Source organism: Pagrus major, chromosome 10, assembly GCF_040436345.1.
Source record: "Pagrus major chromosome 10, Pma_NU_1.0".
In the NCBI taxonomy this organism is placed as follows: domain Eukaryota; kingdom Metazoa; phylum Chordata; class Actinopteri; order Spariformes; family Sparidae; genus Pagrus; species Pagrus major.
Window position 1 is genome coordinate 12,201,492 of NC_133224.1, and position 13,546 is coordinate 12,215,037.

At 41.1% G+C, this 13,546-nt stretch overlaps 1 protein-coding gene and 1 long non-coding RNA gene across 2 annotated transcripts; both read left to right on the plus strand.

Moving 5' to 3' along the window:
* lgi2a (leucine-rich repeat LGI family, member 2a) lies at nucleotides 1–6,866 on the plus strand. Its single transcript, XM_073475086.1, is given in 9 exon segments — nucleotides 1–912; nucleotides 914–1,137; nucleotides 1,391–1,462; nucleotides 2,418–2,489; nucleotides 3,337–3,408; nucleotides 3,813–3,884; nucleotides 3,990–4,159; nucleotides 4,332–4,496; nucleotides 4,578–6,866. Coding segments are annotated over 9 exon segments (1,704 nt in total). The 5' UTR covers nucleotides 1–873; the 3' UTR covers nucleotides 5,396–6,866.
* A 4,110-nt stretch (nucleotides 6,867–10,976) lies between these two features.
* LOC141003217 (uncharacterized) lies at nucleotides 10,977–12,058 on the plus strand. Its single transcript, XR_012179695.1, has 3 exons — nucleotides 10,977–11,050; nucleotides 11,765–11,894; nucleotides 11,970–12,058. It is a non-coding gene; the product is annotated as an uncharacterized lncRNA (long non-coding RNA).
* Nucleotides 12,059–13,546: the final 1,488 nt, after the last annotated feature.

The window sequence follows — 13,546 nt, forward strand, 5'->3', positions numbered from 1 at the left end:
CGAAGAGGCCTGTGGGGTTCTGTCAAATGTGTTAATTCTAAAACTTTTTGCAATGGCGGATATCTTTTATTCTGAAGGAGCGAAAATGGAGGATTTTTCACTGAAGTCCAGAAGTCCTTTACTAGGTGTCCCTGTACATATACTGCAAACATACTGTGTTTACTTTGACTGCATATGTAACCGCTCAGACAGCCACTGTAAAGCTCTACCAGCTGAGCTGCTCTGCATAGACCGCCACAGAGGCGCTGTCCATGGTGCTGCAGTTATGCGCCTCAGAGAGCCTCTGTATGGAGGAGGGGTACTGTACAGCCCACTGTATGTCAATGTAAATGTTCCTATGTAACAGTATATCACTTCCTGGCGTCTCAGACACACGGCCTGGCTTCATACAGAGAGCTCTCATTGTAAACGCCAGAAAATAAGCGACATGTGTGTCCACTTAGGTCATACAATGGCAACAAAATGCATATATGTGTGTGTAACTGACGTCACTGGAAATGTATTTTGGAAATCTAAAAAATGCATGATTGACAGAAGTCGGTTTATCCGCTCATATAATGGGGCCAAAGTCCCTTAAAAGCCAAATATGTTTAAAAATAGCCATATTTACGTGCTTTGAAGTGCTTCGTCAAAGCAACATCAACTGCATGTGAGACGTTCAGGTACCAGATCCTCTGCGGCAGCCTAATAACGCCTCATTTTGTTTTTTGTTTTTTTTTGTTTTTTGTTGTGTTTTTAGAAAAAATCGGTGTATAGTGCGTGGCTGTTTAACCAACAGTTCTCCGACTGGAGCTCTGACTTAATAAATAATTAAAGTGGACGGAGGGGAGCTGCAGCTGATTTGCTGATGTCAGGGAGCCAGTGCAGCATTTCATGGTGCAGGGTGTAAACGCGCGGTGCCATCTGCCTCGATCGGTGCTCCTCAGCAAACCTCACACATGCGAGCCCGGCAAGAAAGATGCTGCCAACTCTCAAGATTTGGGCATTGTTTTGTGTGTCGCTCTGCTTCCTGTCTCAACCGGGTCATTTGAAGAAGGCTTTCCGATGCCCTTCAACATGCAGCTGCTCCAGGGAGTCTATCATTTGCGTCGGGTCCTCCTATGTCCCGAGGATCACCCCCTACGACATCAGTTCTTTGTGAGTAGCCTCAGTATATGATGTTTTCTCTTACTAAACGATAGATGTTTAGACAATTAATGCATGTACAGCAATATGGGCTTGTTAAGTTTAATTCCACTGTGTATTTTATAGCGCACACCATCTTAATTAGAGCTGATGTTGCAAGGCAATGCAGTCCTGACTCCTCTCCACCTCCTCTGGTTAATCACTTTTCAGCATTTCATTTGCTTTGCAGGGCTCCACATTCATCGTCTCTGCTTCTCCCTTGCAGGAGTATCGTCAATGGGACTTTCTCCGAGGTCAAGGAGGCAATGTTTGCTCACATGCCATCTCTCCAGCTACTGTAAGAGCACTTCAGCTGCATGTTATTGCCTCTGTATTATAAGGCTTGATGAGTTTGGGCCCTACATGTTAGCCAAGGCTCCTGGTGGGACGGAGCAATACAGGGCAGATTGATTCAAAACTTATTGCAAATATGTCTTTTTCGTGACTGTGTGGCCTATTAGTGTTGGAGTTCAGACAGAAATATCAAACCAGCCATGAATTAATGAAGGGTTTTGTGCTACTGAAGCACATGTATGTCCATTAACCAACTTTCTTAACACAGTAAAGCATTTTGTTGAAGTCTGTTTGGTCCACGTCAAAGCAATAAGCAATTAAAAGAGCTGGACACCTGGAAATAAATTGTGGAAATCTATAGTCTTGAGCTTTCAGTGCAGTCCCATAGCATGATGTACTTCCCAGGGGCCATCAGTCTGCTGTGTTTCACTGTGACGCCAGCCTAAACAAAGGCGTGGCAGATACAGAGCAAAGCCGTAACATGCATGATGATTTCAAGTGATCAAGGTTTGTTTACAGGGTTGTGCAATGAAATGCATCATGGAGCCCCCTCGTGCTACACACAAACACTCACATTAGAATGTAATAAAACAATATATACAGTTACTCATGCACATATGCATCTACAAAGTACCCAGCTAGATGCATATTGTGGTGAGACTGCAGCCTAATATTTCCTTTTTCTAACCATTCCCCCTTAAAACTGAATATTTTCACATGCTATTTGTCTTTTACAGTTTGTTCGGTAATGTGTACAACTGCGTCCTTGAATGGTGATAAAGACTATACAATATTGTGATATTATAACATGTGTCATGTTTGGGCTCAGAGCATTAAGCTCTATTGAGGTCACTGAGTGGACTTTGTTTGCTAAATGACAATCTTACAAGACAGAGGCCTAAAATGGTACGTCGTGTTAGCAGCCAGCATCTGTTAACGTCTGCTATTATTCATTTCAGGCTTTTGAATTCCAATTCTCTCACAACTGTAAGGGATGATGCATTCTCAGGCCTTCCACATCTGGAGTATCTGTAAGTTCCTCTATTGTTTCAGTAGTACAAAGGCATTCAGTGAATTAGTGTAATTACTCATCACTTTGGCTACACAGCATTTCTGCACCCTTAATGTAATCGGTTGTAACTGGATGAAATGGCACAATTCAATCCAACATAATAAAATAGTCTGTCAGGGATGTTGTTATGGACATGAGGTTATGTGGTTGGATGTTGGTCTTTCAGTGAGTGGTTGAGGCAGGAATGTATCGACCGTGCGCCCTCTAGTGGTTCAATTTGTGCATGAAAAGAATCGTCTCATTTGTCAACACAATCATTTGTACAAATGTATTGTTTATTACAATCCTCAAGCCTGACTGGACTAAAATGTTACCATATTTTTTATGAAAAGGATGTTGTCCTAACAAAAAGATTTGATCTAACCTTAACCTAACCTTATTTTCCTCTGAGAACAGCTTGTTTATTCAGTTATGGAAAAGATTATTATATCTGATTAATATTGTTCCTATTATAATCCAAGTTGAACTACATAGTGCGCCTTTAACCTCAAATAATTGAGCCAGTTAAACGTCTAATAGATGTGGCAGCCGTTCATTCAACAAATATAGATGTGTGGTATTCCATCCGTTTTTTGCATAACATTTACAAAAATATCTGTTCTTCATTTTTGTTAAAACTGCACAAAATTATGCAGAATCTGAAATGGAAATTGTGACTTGATGTTGATGGCAGAAACAGGTGCTGATTGCGATCTTAGTATGTGTATGTACTACATTTCTTAAAGTAGGATAACTGTGGCTAAATGTAATATTATTCATGTAAAAAAAAACTGATCCAACATGCTTTTTTCCCCTATCTTCCACAGGTTCATCGAGAGTAATAAGATAGAGACCACATCCAAATATGCCTTCAGAGGACTCAGGGACTTGACTCACTTGTAGGTTCCAATCTTTAAAATCATTTCCAAACAAAGACCGTTGAAACGTCTATTTTGTAACATTTATTGCTGAACGTGATATTTAATAGGGAGCAATTGTAGACAAGTGTATGTGATGCTTAATAGTTTGGAGGTTTGATTTGAGAATCCTGAAAAATAACTCATGATAATAATAAAAATGACTAAATTTTCATTTTTGGGTGAACTGTTCCTTTAAGGGTAACAGTGTTGAACATTGATGGAAATATACAGTATATAAGAATGATATTCAGTTTTTATTTTTGAGTTGTCCAGACATTATTTTGACTTCTGCACTACATGTGTATCATGTTTTTCCATTGTCCTGCAGTGGGATTATGGTTATTGTGCTATTCCCTGTGTTGATTCATTGCTGTTGGTTCCAGGTCTTTGGCAAACAACAACATCAAAGCTTTGCCCAGGGACCTCTTCATTGACTTGGATTCACTCATAGAGCTGTAAGTTCGTCACTCAGTTTCTTCATCCTTTTTTGTCTATGAACGTGTCCTCCGGCTTGTCTTCTTTGGTTCTCTGTAATGATATACAGTACCTCTCCTCTGCAGGGACCTGCGAGGCAATGCCTTTGAGTGTGACTGCCGTGCCAAGTGGCTGATGATGTGGCTGAAGAACACCAATGCCACAGTGTCGGATGTCGTGTGTGCTGGACCGGAGGACCTGAAGGACAAGAGACTCAATGACATGGCCAGCCTGCACAACGAATGCATCTCAACGGGTGAGAAAACCCTGAGCCAGCTGTCCTCGTCTCTGGTCTAACTAGGATCAGTATCGGGTGACTCAATTGGGTCATCCAGAGAAGTGTGGACAAATGGCAAAAGTGGAGTTTTCTCTTTTTAGAATTTTGTTAGTTGTAGAAATATTTCAATTAAGAATGTGCCTTTCCACAGATTTCGTCCTCCATCAGTCCGTGGCATCTGAGTCTCTCTCCGTAGACACATTCAGCTATAAGGACGATGTCTATGTGACTATTGCTGCTCCCAGCACTGACAACTGCATGGTTTTCCAATGGGACCACATAGAAATGAACTTCAGGACATATGATAACATCACAGGTAAGACAATGCCTCAACGAAGTGCCTCAGAGTATCCTGGTTGAGTTTTACACTCATGCTGGCCTGTTTCTATCCTTCCAGGTCAGTCCATTGTGGGTTGCAAGTCAGTTGTCATCCAGGACCAGGTGTTTGTCATCGTGGCTCAGCTCTTTGGTGGTTCCCACATCTACAAGTTTGATGAGGACCAAAGCAGGTTCAGCAAGTTCCAGGACATCGAGGTGTCCAAGATCTCCAAGCCCAATGACATCGAGGCATTCCAGATTGGTTCTGACTGGTTCTTTGTGATTGCTGACAGCTCAAAAGCGGGCCTGTCCACCCTCTACAAGTGGAATGATAAGGGCTTTTATTCCTACCAGTCGCTGCATGAGTGGTACCGCGATACAGATGCAGAGTTCTTGGACTTGGATGGGAAGGCCCACCTTATCTTGGCAAGCCGCTCACAGGTGCCCGTGATCTACCAGTGGAGCCGGAGCAACCAGAAGTTTGTCCTGCAGGGCGAGATCCCAAACATGGAGGACGTTGTAGCTGTAAAGCACTTCCGGATCAAGGAGGAACTCTACCTGGCTATGACACGTTATATCGGTGACTCCAAAGTTCTACGTTGGGGTGCCAAACAATTTGCAGAGATCCAGGCCTTGCCCTCTCGAGGCTCCATGATTCTCCAGCCGTTCCTTTTCAAAGACCGTTACTACCTGGCCCTGGGAAGCGATTACACCTTCTCGCAGATCTACCTGTGGGATAATGAAGAGAAACTCTTTGAGCGCTTCAAGGAGGTGTACATCCAGGCGCCACGCTCCTTCACTGTGGTTTCCACTGACCGCAGGGACTTCATCTTCACCTCGAGCTTCAAGGGAAACACGCAGATCTTTGAGCACATCATCATTGACTTGAGCTTGTGAGGGGCTGTGCCTTATTGCCTGTCCTGCAATCGAACGTCTTCCACTCAAAAGATATATTTGTGAAGGGAACAGACTTAATGAACTGGCAAATATCAATTCCTACATAGTTTTCTGTCACAAATAAGAGCCGGGTCAAGTAGTGTTTGGAATCCTGTCAGTTTCTCAATGGCCTTGTCCTATTATCTGTTCTCGTGGCCTCTCAGACTTTCAGAGATACGACCATTTCACAAAGAACGAGAGGGACAGTCAAGAGGGTGGACACTTGTACAAGGCAGCTGGTTATTCTCCTAATAATCCAGCTGACATTCCTGGGGTTGGAAAGATTTAAAATACAATTTGATCTATTTGGATGTATTCATTTCGGTTTAATCTCCCCTGAGCTAATGGTTTTATACCCCAAAAATATACACCAGGACCTGAGAGAAAGATAATTTTACTACTGAGGGTGTAGCAGGTGTGGTTGCCACTTACCTCATGTCCTCTTACCCTGTGGTAATGTACAGTATGTTGCCTTATCAGCACTGGGGTTCTGTGTTCTGATGGGCCCACAGTGCCTCCCTCTGGCCGTGATAAAGTATCACACCCCTTTGCTTTTTCCATACAGGGAATGTCTTGAAAGCACAAACCTTTAATGATCATAGCTGAGACCCCAGCCCTTAGAGAGTGGTTGTTAAGTGGGAAAAGTTACTGTAGGTGCTATAAATTATGTTGCGTACAGTTAAAAAGTGAGGACGTTATGTTGTTTTTGGAGGTGAAATATTCAGGACTGGATATAGCTAATGCCTTTTTAGAAAAACACATGAATGAAAAAAAAAATCCCCATTTACAGGTAGAAAAACCTTTCAGAGGAACTATAAGTTGCAAAGCAGATAGAAGCTCTTTTTATCCATTTAGTGGGAAGGACCTGTGTTTAGGTGATGTCAGGGAATTAAACCTACTAACAAGTTTGAAAACATAAAAAAGAACCAACATTGTTGGACTACTGATATTTAACTTTTATTTTTAGGCTACAACTTTGAAAAAAAAAAAGGCTCCTCACAGCAGAAGTCAGTGGACACCAATAAAATTGAAGGAAACAATATGTTCATGTAAATATATCCACTCAAGTTGAGAGGCTTTTTCAGTCTGTCTTTTTGTTCTTTGAAAATACTGAATGTTGACTTACAAACTACGACATGTACATAAAACAAGGACTGCAATGCCACTACCTGTTTGTCACACAGAAGTCTGAACTGATCTTTGCACTTACTTTAAAAAAAAAAGTTACTGCAGCTTGCAAGAGCATGACATTCAAAAAAGGGTGTTTGCCAACTTCTTTTTAATGAACCTAATAAACTCAGAAGTCTAAAAGTGCTTCTACTCATAAAGTGAATGGTACTGCAAACAAAAAAAACTTAATAGAATATGCAAGCTTTACAACATGCAGATTCTTTTGTATGATTTTTGTTTTAAGCATATTGAATGTTACTCTCAAAATATACTGTAAATTTAGTCAGCTGAGTATCAAAATAAATGTGTAAAAGTATGATTGTAAGATGTGTTTTATCATTCATTGATCATTGGCATTAGATCATTGGCATTAGAGCACTGGCACCATCAGTCACAGTTCATCTGTTCATCTTAATGACAAATTAACAAAGGACATTGGGATCTTAAAGCTGAAACAATTAATATTTGTATGATGATGATTCAAATGAAAATGTTAAACTGACAAGAGACAAACATTTTGCTGTAGTTTATCACAATAAGTTGAGTGTTGAATGCACAATGTGATGGCTCGAGAACAGGGGTGCCCAAACTTTTTTCTTGGCAGGCCAAAACTCAAACATAATGGTGGGCCATGAACAAAAAGCAACCTTTTTTGTGGCCTTTCATGGCCTTATTTAATAGGACAGCTGAAGATTGACAGGACATGGGATGAGAGAGAGGGAGGATGACATGCAACGAAGGGCCACAGGTCAGAATCGAACCCTGGACCAGTGCAAGCGAAACCTAAGCTTGGCCAACTTTGGTCCATTGGCCAAGCTTGGCTAAGACTATGAGGAAAACAGAAAGCAAGTCAGCTGTCTTTTGCAACAGCAATGCCAACAATAAAAATTGCATTCCTCAGTATAAGACAAATGATACCCTTGCAAGTCAGCAGGCTTCATATCCAAACAGCAGGAGTTTGGTTTTTTTTACCCTGTTGTGTTTTTCCCTACCTGTTTCCCCTTGCTTTTCCCTCACCTGACTCCTTCCTAGTGTGTGTGTGTGTGTGTGTGTGTGTGTGTGTGTGTGTGTGTGTGTGTGTGTGTGTGTGTGTGTGTGTGAGCAGTTAGCTCACCTGCCTTCACCTGCTCACCCTAACCCTGTCCTGTTCCTGCCTGCAGGTATTCTTTAAGGCTGGATACAGCCCTAAACCCTTCACCAATAAGGCAATCTTTATAGACGTATGTAGACTATGGTGACTGAACAGTCAGAGACTGGAAATAAAGAGTAATAGGGGCAAGTCCTCCCACATCCTGTGGAAGCCCAACCCATCTTTTCAGACAGGTATTTTCCTGTCTCCGGACAGAGGGAGTCAGAGGCAGGAAGAAATGCAGATAAAGCACAGCATGTTATGGTTCAATCGATAGAATTCATACTACAGCGGACACCCCACTTCAACATTGTAAGTTAATTTTCCTATAATTCTCTTCACACTCATCTTCAAATTGTATTGTAAAATAATCAGTGTGCTCACTTTAAAGAAGCACAGTCATGTAGACCTACTCTCATTCAGTATCCACTCTTGTGGTTATTTGATGTCATCAGAATGAAAGTTTACATGAAAACACAATATTTCACCTTGTACCTACGACCACCAAAGTCTATTAATGGAAAAACCTCAGCTCTGCTTATTCAAAGTTTAATTCCTGTTGCAGACCTGAAGGAGGAAGTTTCAATTCTAAAGTCAGCGAGGGAAAGGTGTGGCACTCAAGTTAGGACAAGTAGTAAGATGAGTTTTCAATTTGTAGAAATGAAACCTTCTGGTACTTATATGTAGTTATGGGGAATGGCTTCTGATGGATTTGTAACCCACCTAAATACAATGTTTTTAAATATAATTTAATTTGAATTTCTCAGAAAAATGTTTATGGATTCCTATATAATGTAACAGTAATATTATAACCTTTTCTTTTTCACAGTTACGCTAAAGAAAAGAAATGAATTTCATCACACAGTTCCAAGCGACAGCACCCCCAACAGAGACACATCGTATAATAAAGTGTATAATTGACAATAACCTAAAGAAGCTGAAAAAATTACTAAGGGAGAACAACATTAATGAAGTTTACCCATGCAAAAAGTGGGATGACTACATAACCCCACTGACTGCTGCTGTTGTAACTCACAACAGGGATATCTTTACTTTCCTTTTGCAGCAGGGTGCAGCCCCAGACAGTGCTCCAGTGCTAGGCGTGACACCTCTGCATTATGTCTCACGATCCCAAGCACCACTTTTTTTTGTAGAGAAACTGCTTGAAGCAAGAGCTAATCCAAATGGATGTGATCTACAGGCATTCACACCACTGCAAGCTGCTGCCGTCAGTGACAGGGATGATGTTGTGAAAGTGCTCATCTCTGCTGGTGCACTGGTGACACTCGTATCTGTCACTGATCCTAATCATGTTATTCACAATGAAAAAATATCGAAGATGATTCACAACTTTGCATCAAAAGGAGATAAATTATGCTCTGAAATCAGATATTTCCTGGATGTTTTAATTGCTGTGCAAAGGAAAACACCTGAACAAGTGTTCAAAACTTTTGACAGTCACATGCTGTTGGAGGATCCTCAGACCCATCTGACCATGATTGAAGTTCTTTTTCATGTAACTGGGCCAGGTGAAGAGAAATACCGCCAGGGAAGTATCAAATGGCTGAAGGACACTGGAAATCTGAGCACCTACATTGAAGGTGCAGTCAGACGCTTTCCAAACATTTCCCAGAAACATGTACAACAGGCAGTTATTACTTTGTATGCAGTTCTGTGTACTGTGGAGGAAATACCAAATGAACAAGCACAAACTTTAGTCCCCCAACTACTGGACAAGCTTTGCTTAAAAGAGAGACCCGATGTATGTGAACCTGTTATGGAAACACTATATGTGATAACACAGAAAACAAAAGGCACAAATGGCTGGGATCTTAACTTTGTTAGGATATTATGCGAAACAGTTGCTCCTTTTGCAAAGGACCATCACTCCTCACACATCAGAGTCTGCACATATGGTGTATTTGCAAACTTACTTTCAGTTGAACATGTGGGTGACATCTTTACATCAGTGGGGATAACTGCAGTGCCTGAGGACATACTGATGTCTGCAGAAATGACCAACAATGACAAGCTGAAAGAAGTTCTCAGACGACTGAACAATCATTTCAGCAAACCAAACGTGGAACGTGAGGACTGTACAGCCTCACCTGGGCCGAGGAAAAAGGAAGAAGACCCAGATGACAAGTGTTTCAGTGGTGCAACTGATCCAATATCAATTCCTGTTGTGGAGTCTTCAAATGCTCAGCCACTCCACTTCAACACCACTGTGTCATCAGATACACACAGATGGCTTCAAATCAGCAAGAGGTGGAAAGAAAAATTAGAGAAGCTGGCGAAAACTGATGGAAGCATAGTAACCAGAATTGGGAGCATGAAATATGTGAATGATGAAGAGTTCTGCATAGCGAAGGGCAGTGATGGTACTGAAGTCTTCTTGGGGCTGAGAGAGACTGATGGCACTGAGGTTGCTATTAAGAGAATGACTAAAAGCAACTATAAAATGCTGAGGAATGAGGAGGGATTTCTACGACTTCCAGAACTTGATCATCCATCTATTGTACGATACATTGACTTTGCAGAGGATGAGTACTTTGGATATCTTGGTCTTCAGCTCTGTGAAGACACCCTGGAAGAATGCATCAGAAACAATGGTGGTGGTCTGCCGAAAGAGAAACTTGTCTATCAGTTTCTGGAGAGTTTAAAAGTGCTTCATTGTCAAAATCCTCCGATTCTCCACCGTGATCTCAAACCACAGAATGTTTTGATTGGTAAGAAAATGTTCAAGATGTACTGAAGTAATGAAATTAAATCAGAAATTCAGAATAACAGCAACAGTATTTAAAATGTATAATTATTCTACCTTTTTTGTGATTTGTCCTGTAGATGTTAACGGGAGGGCAAGATTAGCTGATTTTGGCATAAGTAGACGGTTACCCGAAGGCCAAACAACTCATTACACAGGCAGTGCAGGAACAAGATGCTGGAAGGCCAAGGAGACTTTAGGAGAAAACTCTGACACACCATACAAGCGGAGCACTGATGTACAGGTCAGTTTTACTGCAACACACACTGCATTGATTAATGATTGAAGAATACTTCTTTCATTGGCAAAATGTTCTGTTAACTTTCTAGGTGGCAGGGATGCTGATTTATTACATCCTCTCTGGAGGACACCATCCTTTTGGTGACAAACCTCATAAATGTGAGAACAACATTGATGAAGGTTTGTACACTTTGGACCATGTTGAAGATGTGGTGGCGAAGGATCTCATCAAGTTGATGATCCGTAAAGAACCAAAGAACAGACCTACAGTGGAAGAATGCTTGAGTCATCCCTTCTTCTGGACACCTGAGAGGTAGCATCACTTTTATTGTCAACTGATTAGCTTTTATTACTGTGAATAGTAGCTCGCATATAGTGCTTTCATCTCAATGCTAACATGTTTACAATGACGATGCTAACATGCTAATGCTAATAAGGTATATTGTTTACCATTGCCACAAGCTTAGTCTTGCATGATAGCAAGCTAATACTGTAGATTGTAATTCATCCCAAACACAACCAGACTGAAACTTGGTTGATGGGAATTAGTCTTGTAGGGATCATCCCTATGTTACCCAGGTCCTATGTTCCCGGGGTCCTACGTTCCCCGCTTTGTATGTGACCGGGGAACATAGGAGGAACACCGTATGTTCCCTGCTGTTAGGGTTAGGGTTCCCCGATAGGGGAACATAGGACCCGGGGAACATAGGTACGCTCCTGTTTTGTATGTGTTTGGTCAGAAACCAAACTACTGGACAAATTGAAAATTCCACTTAAAAATGGCACTAAAGAACATTTCAGGGGTCATTAGGGTCATTAGGATCCATCCTTTGGGAGCCATGAATGGCTGTACACAGTTTTATGGCAATCCTTTAAACAGTTGTTTCTGTGAATCAGAGTGGTGGACCAACAGACCAACAAACCAACACTGTCAACTATAGAGACCTAACATGGCTGGTCAAAATCCACGTGTTGTCTCTTTTTCCATTTTGCCAAAAATGCATCTTAAACACATTTTATTTTTCAGGAGACTTGAATACTTGAGAAGGATCGGAAACATCACGGCGGTGGAAAAGTGGAAAAATGCCGACCAGGAATTAATTTCTTCGTTGGAAAAATGTGCTGGGGATGGATCCTTCAAACAGTGGAAAACTAAGGTAACAACTGTACAACAACTGTAACTTCTCTATTCCTAAATCACACTTAATGACTCGTTGTTTTTGGTGTTGCAGTTGGCAGAGGTGGTCAAGAAGGTGGATCCCAAAAACAGATACGATGACAGCACACTGGCATTTCTGCGCTTCATGCGAAACCTCCACGAGCACTGGTAAGTCAAACTGAGTTAAAGATGATGAAGGGCCTTCAAGGTGTTATTGATAACATTCAGTCACTAAATGTGGCATTCCACCTCCCCACTTCCATTGCCTTCATGTTACAATACTGCTGTTGTCTGAATCATCTGCCCCCTCAGGTGGTTGCTGCGGTTTGCTAATGTTACTAATGTCAATGTTAACACAAACGTTAGTGAGCATACATTAGCTAAACTTCTAAACATTAGATGGTAAACCTTAGCTAACATTGCTAACAGATCTTCATTGTATTGGGGTGAAGGCAGAAAAAGTCCTCGTCTTTCGAACATTCAGGATTAATCAAAGTCAATCCAATCTCTCTTATTGACCTCCATCACACAGATCTCCACAGCCACATCAGTTTTTGCCGGCTCCTTTATTGTTTATTTAATTGCAGTGCAATTACATTTTTTTATCTTTGCAGTCCTGAGGACGCGGCCAAGGTTGATCTGATGTCGAAGTTTCCAGATCTCTTCGGGTGTGTTTACCTGTTTGCCAACAGCAGAGAGTGGAATTCAAGGTCTCCTCTGAAGGAAATGTTTGGAACAATGCTCTCCAGATTTGAAAAGCCAGCCACAAAGGAGGAGCAAGTTGGCGTCCCAGTTCAAGAATCTCAACGTCTGTCTGGGCCAATTGCAATTTGACACCTAAATATTTTGATTGAGCAGGGTCTTTACTGTAGAAAAAGAAAACGTCCTGCCACAACCGAGTTGATTTGATTGAATTGCAGTAATGCAACAACACCTGATGCTGGGTGGTTGTAAATCAGCACCCCAACTTCTATGTTTTATTTATTTTGCCACTGATCTGGGGCTTCAACGTAAACTGTATAGTAAAAGTCTACAAGCCTCTGGATATTTCCAAATTAACTACTACGTCAAATCCAACAGTAGCACCTTGACCCTGGTCTGTTGTTGAAGCGGCTGATGTTAAAGACCTGTACATAAAAGAAAATGAGTCTTAAGTGCTTCCTCTCATTATGTGAATGGTATTGTCATTAAAACAATGTAATGGAATATAAAAGCTTTACGACATGCAGGTTGTTTTAAAGAGATAGTTTTAAGGTTTTGGGAGGATTCTCTGTATTATAAGGTTATCTGTTGATTATAAATAAGTGATGTTTGATCATGTTTGTTTTAGGGTTAAGGCTCAATAAGATCCAATCTACCCTTGATATTATAATTTGTTCGTTTTATATGGTGAAAGATCACAATGTAATGTGGGAATTATTTTACGATCCTCACAAAGGACGATGGGATCTTTATTTTCCCAAAATATTGGTGGAGTTTTTGCAGACAGATGATACATGTGTGGTCATATAGAGAGTAATAATATTATGCTAATGTTTTTACCTTTTTATCCATCCTACTTAAATGGTCTTTGTATTGTGTTTTATGAAAGAAAACAAGCCAAAACACATTGATAATAAAGTGGGTCTTCAGAGTACGAGAGTGGCTGGA